At 38.6% G+C, this 9,365-nt stretch overlaps 1 protein-coding gene and 1 long non-coding RNA gene across 2 annotated transcripts; both read left to right on the top strand.

Moving 5' to 3' along the window:
* Window positions 1-3,947: 3,947 nt before the first annotated feature.
* LOC125309180 lies at window positions 3,948-5,455 on the top strand. The gene is made up of 3 exons (XR_007196081.1): window positions 3,948-4,186; window positions 5,135-5,232; window positions 5,338-5,455. It is a non-coding gene; the product is annotated as an uncharacterized LOC125309180 (long non-coding RNA).
* Window positions 5,456-5,618: 163 nt separating this feature from the next.
* Window positions 5,619-8,929, top strand: LOC125309177. Its single transcript, XM_048265905.1, has 8 exons — window positions 5,619-5,733; window positions 5,863-5,999; window positions 6,129-6,222; window positions 6,332-6,443; window positions 6,809-7,032; window positions 7,123-7,291; window positions 7,489-7,616; window positions 7,951-8,929. Exons 1-8 carry the CDS (start codon window positions 5,710-5,712, stop codon window positions 8,266-8,268), a joined length of 1,206 nt encoding a protein of 401 aa, XP_048121862.1. The 5' UTR covers window positions 5,619-5,709; the 3' UTR covers window positions 8,269-8,929.
* Window positions 8,930-9,365: the final 436 nt, after the last annotated feature.

Below are 9,365 nucleotides of genomic sequence, written 5' to 3'. Positions count from 1 at the left end.
CCTAATAGTTAGGAGTTAACAACATAAAGGTCTACCAGGTAACACAGGTTCGTGATTATGAAGCAATTGAGGCGTGAGTCCAAAAATAGCAATCTTTTATTACATCCAAGAATTGATATACAGTAAACAGTATTCACATAAACCCCAAAAAGGGCAAAAACCACAGCAAATCACAAGCCAGGCAGATATGGGCAAGAACACATAATAAAGACAGTACAATAGGGCTAGGACAGTATGGATGTTTTCTTACCGCAGTGGGAAAGCAAGAAATTACCGCGGTTCCGCGGTATAGGCTATCAAGTCAAGTTTATTAATATAGCGCATTTCATACAGAGGTCATTCATTGTGCTTTACATAAGCAAAACCAAACAATAATAACAAAAAAGGCATAGAATGGCAATATAGTCAAAAAGGTAAAGATCATAATAAAAAGAAAACATATCGACACTTTATTAAAATAGTTACGTTCTGTGCCTGCTCCCACTCTCCATGCTCCATGCACGCATCTAGGGAAGTGGGCATGTCAAGCAGGCAGCTCTGAGTGAGTGAGTGCGCAGCCAATGTCAACATAGTTCTTTGCCGACAGTCCTCGTCTTGTGGATAAAACAAAAGGTGAAGTGAAATCTGGAACTATTGCCCAGATGTAGGATAGGCTACCCGAAATGCGCTAATTAAAGCCCACGCATATAATACAATACCACTGAATAGTGTTGAGTCCTAATAATAATAATAGCAGGTTTGTTACGTGCTAGCAAATAATGTTATCAAAGAAATAGACGTAATGTAGGAATGCACACAGATATATTGCAACAGGTAATGGTGAAGGCCTATCTGTCGAAGACCTGAGTGATTGGAACATCGTACTTGTACACTGGGAGCAAAGAAGACTACCCTTTGCAACTGTTGATCTAGGTTTAAAGGTTCTTGACTACAGTATGCCACCTGGTGCCTCTCACACCAAGATATGCACATTAACTGCTGAATACCTAATCTCAGGCAAGCAGGTTCATAGAAATACACCCAAGATGAACTAGACTGAGACGTGCTTTCAGTAGAAAAATAACAATACTTTATTAGGCAATAATATAATTAAAAGAGCCACACTGTCATGATAGAGGCACAATGGGTGCAAACGGAAAGGACTGGCCTAAAGGGGAGACCAGGACTGGTATTGGTTGCTACCAGGGACAATATCATTAACAATGTAACAGGACAATACTGATTCGCTGTCAAAGTTGGTTACCTGTCCGGGATAAGCGTGAAGTTCACCAACCGTGCTCTGGACTCTGGTGCCTACAGTCAAATGCACACACACACACACACACACACACACACACAACAAGCAAGTGATTCAATCAATATTGTGAGGTGCAGTTTACCACTACAATACGCGGTGCAGTGCGCAAAGGGTTTCTTGGTGTTTTATGCCCAACGTTGTTTGCATGGGTTAAGGTTAGGGTTGGGGTTAGGTTTAGGTGCCTTTAAGTCAGCGGTGGCAGCGCTGCCTGAAAGACGATGTTGGGGGCATAAAACACCATTGAGTGCGCAAAGGCGGATCCAGGAACCTCTCTTATGAGCAGCTGCTCTAGTATTCTGGAGAAGGGGGACAAGGATGAGGAGGTCATTATTAGCCTACTAACAGGACAGGTAGAGTATACAGCTGGGCAGAATCTTAACAGGACAATGTAAACTACTGGAACAGCCAATACATCAGTCGGAGGGGGGTGGGGCACTAGACGGAGGTCACGGCAAAGAAAGAAAAGAAAATATAAAGAAAGGCAAAACTATACACTTAATTTAGGCAAGGCAAAGCAGCAGGAGCAATCTGCCTGCAAACACAAATGCATTCACATTAGTGCTTGATGGACACGGGCACAGATAATATCACGTCACGTAGCATAACAAACATTTCATAACAAACATTCTTTTGTAAAAAAATGTAAATGTAAATCAGATTTATATGCCAAGTATACTTGTGTATACAAGGAATTTAGTCTCTGCATTTATCCCATCCGTGAATTAGTGAACACACAGAGCACACAGTGAGGTGAAGCACACACTAACCCGGAGCAGTGGCACCAGTGCCCCCCAAAAAGGAAAATGTAAGACCCATTTCAAAGTGTACCCTTGTTTATAAGAGTAAAAAATAATGATAGGCCTAGTCTTGCATGCTGCACTGTTTGTAACAGTGCAGCATTGCCCATGGTGGGTTAAATGATTGCAAAACTAGTGTCAATTCATGTGCATTATTCAGTCCCTCCAGGATTTCGCGAGGATTTTTTGAGATTGTTGCGATCTAAAATGCCTGATTTCACGACAACTTTTCTAAAAAATTGCGATGGAAGTTGCGGTGTTTTTAGCTGTTTGTTGCGAAGAAATTGCGGGAGGAAGTGAAAATTGCAAAAATAGTTGCGATTTTTTTTTTTATTATTATTATTTTTTAATTGAGGGCAATTAAGGTTAGTAAGACGAAAATCACACTGATCATCTTGATGCTTATTAAAAAGGGTAAAGGAAAGGTAAATAGTAAGGGTTAAAGAAAATCAAGGTAGGCCTACTTTATTTGTGTAAATACTTTGACTGGGGTAATTCACAAAGCAGTATAACCTTTCGTAGAACTGTCCAAAAAAGACAGCCCCTTAAAAAGATGGCATCATGTCATGTTTCAATACATTCATATATGTTGTAATTCAAGTTCATATATTTGTAATAATTCATATTCTGTGACTTGCATAATTACTAATAGCCAACTAAGTATCTAGTAATTTTATATTGATTTAAAATTAGACTACACTTTTCTATAATGTTATTACAAACGCCTAATTGAACCACTTCAAGGACGAGAGTAGTAATTACATTTCTAAGTGGATTGAAGGTTTGCATCTCACTGTGGTAGAAATAACTTTTGCATAGTGCACACGATATGTGGATGGAAAATGTTTCTATGTCATTAGTTAAAATAAATGTTAAAAAATAATTCGAATGAAAGCATTCTTGGATGTAAATTTTGCAATGTTATTAATTTCTATGATTTTGGTAGCACTACACAACTGAGCCCACAAGCTAGCAAACATAACACGAGCTAAAAGACATCTCCAGGTGTAAACATTTGCCAATGGGTTGCATACTGTAGCCTACTCAAATGTCAGTAAAAGTAGGCCTTAATTACTTTAATAGCCTAGGTAGGTTAGCAACACCAGGTTGAGAGATGCACAAGTAAAGCAGATCATTAACGTTAGCCTTCTATTTATTGTCATTAAAACTGCAGAGGAGTGAACATAGGGCAGTCTCTGGTGTCTGCAGAAGTGAGTGTGGCATCTGACTTAATATTCTGCACGAGGGACTGTTGTGGTAGGTGAAATTTCACGGGGAAACCATGATTGGTCAAATTTGCGGAAAAGTTGCGGTGTTTGGACAAAATTGCGAGGTCGCCCAGAATTCATGAGGATTTGCAGAATTTGCGTTAATTCGTTGCGTTCGCAACATCGCAAATTCCTGGAGGGACTGATTATTCAGGCCTATACTAGATGGCTAGTTGCCAAGGCTACATGAAAAGACCAAACTGCAAGATCTACATATTTTATTTTCACAATTACTTATTTGGTGTACTGACTTTTTAGTATGTATTTTATTTTATTATATATATATATATATATATATATATATATATATATATATATATATATATATATATATATATATATATATATATATATACTGCCGCACAAGGGCGATTTTGGCGAAAATGGGTTTTTGTCATTATTAGGACAATTGCGTTTTATCATGTAGACAAACATCAAGTTTCAACGGTTGTTTTTTTGGGAGAAATAAGATTATGTTTTTTTTAACCAAAGCCTAGGGAAACTGTAAGACCTTTATGCCTTCCTTTCACACTGCTACTGAACACTCGATTGAAGTTACGGTGCGAAGTTATGGCAAGCTGCACAGGAAAAATGACTGAGCATTTTTTCCAGAGTTAAGACCATTTTCCTCAAAGAGAGTACATTTGGCTCTATAATGAGTTTGGAGAGTAACATTTTGAGTAAGAGAAAGAGCAAAGTCACAGAGTAACTGATCAATAGGCGGGGCTTGTCAAAGAAGTTAAGTTTCGTTTGTCCGCCATACTGTTCATCATCACTGCAGTTGAAGTGGATTTGGAAAAGACGATTTTGCAAGACGTTAAAAAGTAAGTAGTCTTCCAATCTCTCAGTTTTCACTTTCATATTATGTGTTTGGTGTTTATACAAATTCGCATAGACTTTCCTTGTTGCCCCAGTGATTCTCGTTTTAACATAGACACAAGTCTACCATTAAGGTAACTGTGGTTTACATTTTGTGCTGAACAGGAATAACTTAAGTGTTAACGTAGAAAATTCATCATATAGAAATGTCATCAAAAAGAAATTCCTCATACTCGTTCATTCATAGATACTTTGTGAGGCTTTAATTGCTTTAAGACTAGCTAACTAAGAAATATGGCTGTTTTAGTTATAGCAAACGTAGCTTAGCATTGGGTGATGTTCCTGCTAGCAGCTAAGTTAACGTTACATATTTTTTCCGGAATGATCTGCTCGTCAGTGTGGCAGGTGTAGTGGATAAGATAACTATATTTAGTCTCTCTAGACAAAGGTGTAGGATTGTTGAACGGTACATGAACGTCAAATAACCGTGGTCAAGAGCTAGGTAACGTTAGCTCCCATATTTGCCATGTTTTGGACACCACATGTAAGTGACTCTAAATAGAGTGAAGTGGTGCGCTACCGTAACCAACTGTGATGTAGTTGATGAGGAAAGGCCATAGTACATAGGCCCATAATCACATTAATGTTCAAAATATACTTTTTTACTTATAATAATATTGGTTGGCTTTATGTTGCAAGGACGCCAATTGACAGCAGAAGGCATGAGCTTTTTTCAGGCATGCTAACGTGCTTTGTACTGGGCACCGCATGTACTTGACTCTGAATAGAGTGAAGTTAACGTGGCGCTATTCCCTTAACCCACTCCGATGTTCTGGATGACCATCCAGAAGAGAGCACCATATTTTAAGAAAGCCACAATTAAAAGTTACTTTTTGCATTAATGACTGCAGCATTTTGTCTAAGAGTGTTGATCCTTTTATCCCCCCCCCCAGGATGGAAAACCGCAATGTTGTTAAAGTGAAGTTCAAAGACCACAAGAAATATGTTTTTTCTCCAACAACATTTACATTTGAAGCATTTTTGGAATGTGGTGAGAACTTAATATTTGTAATAATCACATTCATATTTACAAAATATATGGACACAAAATATGGCTGTGGTTATGTCATGTTTCAAACGATTTGTCTGCCTTAAGTTGCCAGGAAATTTGACCTTCCTACAATGGATTTTAAAGTCTTTGATGACTCAAAGACAGAGGTTGATCAGGAAGCATTTGAATATTTGATGATGCAGCCAGATGTTGGTGTCCTGGAAATTGTTGTCAGAGACAACTTTTGAATGTAAATGTGCCTTTTTGTGTTCCTTTTTCATTTTATACTTACCATTGTTATCTGTCTATTGATAGTCGTTTGGTAGCATGCTGCTAACATGGTATTTAAATGTAAGACCATTGACTTGATTCTGTATCACAGATTATTTTAGTTCAGACTCCCTTGCTGGTGCTGAGACAACTTCTGGGTCTGATGACACTGTGATATTGACCAGAAGTCCAAGTGAAGAAAAACGAATGGAGGAACGTTGTCATGCCCAAGTAAAGTTCATCAGTCTTGCTTTTGAATTGCATCTACAGGTCCTTACAATAGCGAAGACATTTGGGTTTTGTAATTCATTGTCATTTGTCAATCTCTTGCATCTTCTTAATATTGGACATTATGCCTAGATGGTCGAAAACATCTTAAAAGGAAGCCCAGGAGGCGACAAGATCATGAATGAATATGCTCGAACGAAGTGTTTGTCAGATAGCAGAAGACGTGACATGGTGAAGATCTTGGTTGCTCATATGACAAATGAACATGGGTAAGTAGGTAGTACAGTGATTTGTAAACCGATGGTTATGATGCTCTGGGTTCTAGTGTGTGTGTGTGTGTGTGTGTGTGTGTGTGTGTGTGTGTGTGTGTGTGTGTGTGTGTGTGTGTGTGTGTGTAGAACAAGCCCACCTCGGCGTTTGAAGGAAGACTACGCAAAGGGGATCATCTCCCTCTTCCCCTATTTGGCCGACCCCAGGAGCAAGCTTGGTTATGTAATTGTCATCTTTTTTCATTTTTTCCCCCCTTGACTCTATAAAGCTTAACCAATATGGCATTTGCAGTGTGTAACTACCCTTTGTCCATTTGTTATGGTAATCATAGGAGCATTATTACAATGCAGAAGATGGAAGTGGCTATTTGGCATGGAGAATTAAAACGCTGCAGAAAGAAGCATCAGATGGACGACTTAAGCGCCCACGACAATCACAAACAGGTGCCTTATTTGATGTTGCTTATTGCTTTTATTAACTTGTGTTCCGGCCTTGTTTTAAACATTTTGTTGTGGTTTCAAAAGAACGCTTAGCTTGTTGTATATTATATTCTTGTTACACTCATTTAGAGGAAGATTAATCCAGGTGAGACTAGTCAAAATTCTATCAAGTCATATTGTGATTGTGGTGTATTGTTTTATGATTTTTCTATTCGGTTAATATTTTTCATAGAGCAAAGCAAGGTTTAAATGACTGCATACACATGATTTTCATGTTTTATCCAACCCACTTGTAGTTTTGTGAGTACACTGTTCTCTGGAAAGAACAGTACCAAAGCACTGTTGCTTCATATTTTTTGTGATTTCAGGCGGGCCAACCGTGGACAGAGATCCTTACAAAGAAGATAACTGGTTGAGTGATGAACGCCAGTGTCAGGAAGCAATAGCTCTGATGAAGCACACAGCTGATGAATCTGTGGTGAAGGAAAAGATGAGGTTTACCCTGGTCTATCGTCAGAAGATTTTGCATGATCCTGACAAGTCATCTGATATTCTAACCATTTTCCCACGATTCATGGACATACCTGGCCTGGTGAGTCTTACAGTAGACATACAAATTTTAAATTCAGTGCTGTATCTTTGCAGTAATCCATAACTTGTTTCTATTCTGTCTTTTTTGTAGATTGAGCAGGATTTTACACTACTTTTTGGTAACTCAACTTCTGCAAAGCTGTTGGAGAAATGGTCCACCAACATAAAACCAAAGGTCATTGCACAGAGTCGTGGCCTGACACAGACTGGGGAGCTCCAAGACCTCGTCCAGAATGCTGTAGCTACTGAAATTGAAGAAGGTAACTATAATGGCTATGCCGAAAGACATTTCACATAAAAGTCATTACCGGAATTGTAGACAAATGAGGAACCTAAATCAATGTGTTATTGATGAGTGGCTAAAGTTTGTTTGAAAATGCTATTCCTTAACTTTAAATGTAGGCAAAGGAGATTACTGGGGTCTTAGACCAGTTCATTTTGTTTTCTATTTCTCCAGGTTGGGACAGTGACATGTCTTCCATTCTCTTGCTGGTCCACCTTCTACCACCTTCGAGTCAAGGGCGCAAAAGACCAGGGAAGATTTCGGCTCGACAAGCCTGTGATTGCCTAGTGAAATTCATCAAGGTGAAGCTATAGCACAGACTAAACACTTACGTTTAATGATGCTTAAGTCCTTTTGAAGTTTTTGAACATTGTACTCTTCATTTCCTTGCTTCCTGGAAAAAAAAGATTTCCTTCCTGTAACAAAGATTTGATTTGTATTCCAACGTGTAATGCTTTCATGTCATTGGAAATGTTTGTAATAGTTTCCAGGTCATTTACCTCATTTAAAGCACGGCTATTTTGTCACACAAAACTGGTAAGTTAGTTCGTGGTAGAAATCCTCACTCCTTATTCAGGTTGCCTGCTGACATTAGGTCACATTTGGGTTGACTGTTTTTTTTTTTTTCTTTCACAGACTGGTGTCAGCATACAGGGACATTTGGAGGGCATCACACAGAGTGTCCAGCCATATCTACTTGCAGCCGGACCGAAGAAAAGTAGGATCCAGTCTTACTTCATTGTTGTTGACAAACAGGCCTTGCCATGCAAGTCTTCTAATTCACTGGCTGCAGTCGATGAGCTTTTTAAGGCTCATTATGTTTTTGGTACCACCTATTGTCAGGAGCTCACTAATGTGTTCACTTTTTTGCAAACAACCCTCTATGACATAGATGTTGAAATGACCAAAGTCAATCCTAGGGTGGCTGAGCTAAGAGCAAGAATGCTCCATTAAGCAATATGATTTGTTTCATTTGTCAAAAGAGGCATGCTAATGCCAATGGACTTATAAAACACTTTAAACTTGTTCATGGACTTTGTTCGGGTAAAGGCCTCAAGTTAAAATGTGCCCATAGAGGCTGTTCTCATGTGTACCACACACAATGTTATGCAAATGACAACTTTTGTGCTGATGATGGGGAATGTTCCACCTCCACAAACTCCATTTCGTTAGGGGAGGCAGACATGCCAGAGTTGCCAGATCAGAGTGTACCTTCCGAGTCTGTACTACTAGAAAGACACATAGTCAACAGTTGTGCTAAGCTGGTGGCAGAACTTAAACTTGTTGGCAATTCAGAGAAAACTATTAATTTTGTTGTTAGTACTGTACAAGAAGTGATTAGAGACCTTGATCATCTAAAGCATGAAAATTTGAAAAGTAGTCTTGTCTTAGAGGAGCCCATAAAAAGCGTTGTTGAGTCTCAAATTGATCAGTGTTTTGAGAATACATTTTATCCTTTTCTTCCATTAAACACTGAGAGTAAGAGAACCATTTACTTTTCTGAGAAATGGGGGAAGATTGATCCAGTTGAATATGTTCTAGGAACATGTTTTGCAACACGTTTTAACAGAACAACTGGAACTTTTGGCCAATCTATTGTCAAAGATAAATTTGTATATATATACCAATTCTTGAGACACTTAAGTCTATTTACCAGCACCCTAATATGAAAGATATGATAACCAGAGACCCTAAACAAAGAGAGAACTTCCTGTATGACATACAGGATGGAGAGTTCTTCAAGAATCATGAACTCTTCTCCAAACAAGAGCACACTGTACAGATACAGCTTTTTTTTGATGAGTTTGAATGTGCTAACCCCATTGGATCAAAACGAGGTATCCATAAAGTTGGAGCCATCTATTTTACCCTCAGAAATGTGTCTCCCAAGTACAATTCAAGTTTACAGAATATCCATTTGGTGTCTTTATTTCATGCACAAGATATCAAAACATACGGGTTTGGTAAAATACTAGCACCCCTTGTCCAGGATATCTCAACACTTGAAACAAGTGGAATTCAGCTTTCTCTATTTGATCACACAGTCTATG

Source organism: Alosa alosa, chromosome 16 (assembly GCF_017589495.1).
Source record: "Alosa alosa isolate M-15738 ecotype Scorff River chromosome 16, AALO_Geno_1.1, whole genome shotgun sequence".
Classification (NCBI taxonomy): Eukaryota; Metazoa; Chordata; class Actinopteri; order Clupeiformes; family Clupeidae; genus Alosa; species Alosa alosa.
The sequence above is the reverse complement of the archived record's forward strand: the minus strand, read 5'-3'. Positions and strand labels throughout refer to the sequence as shown.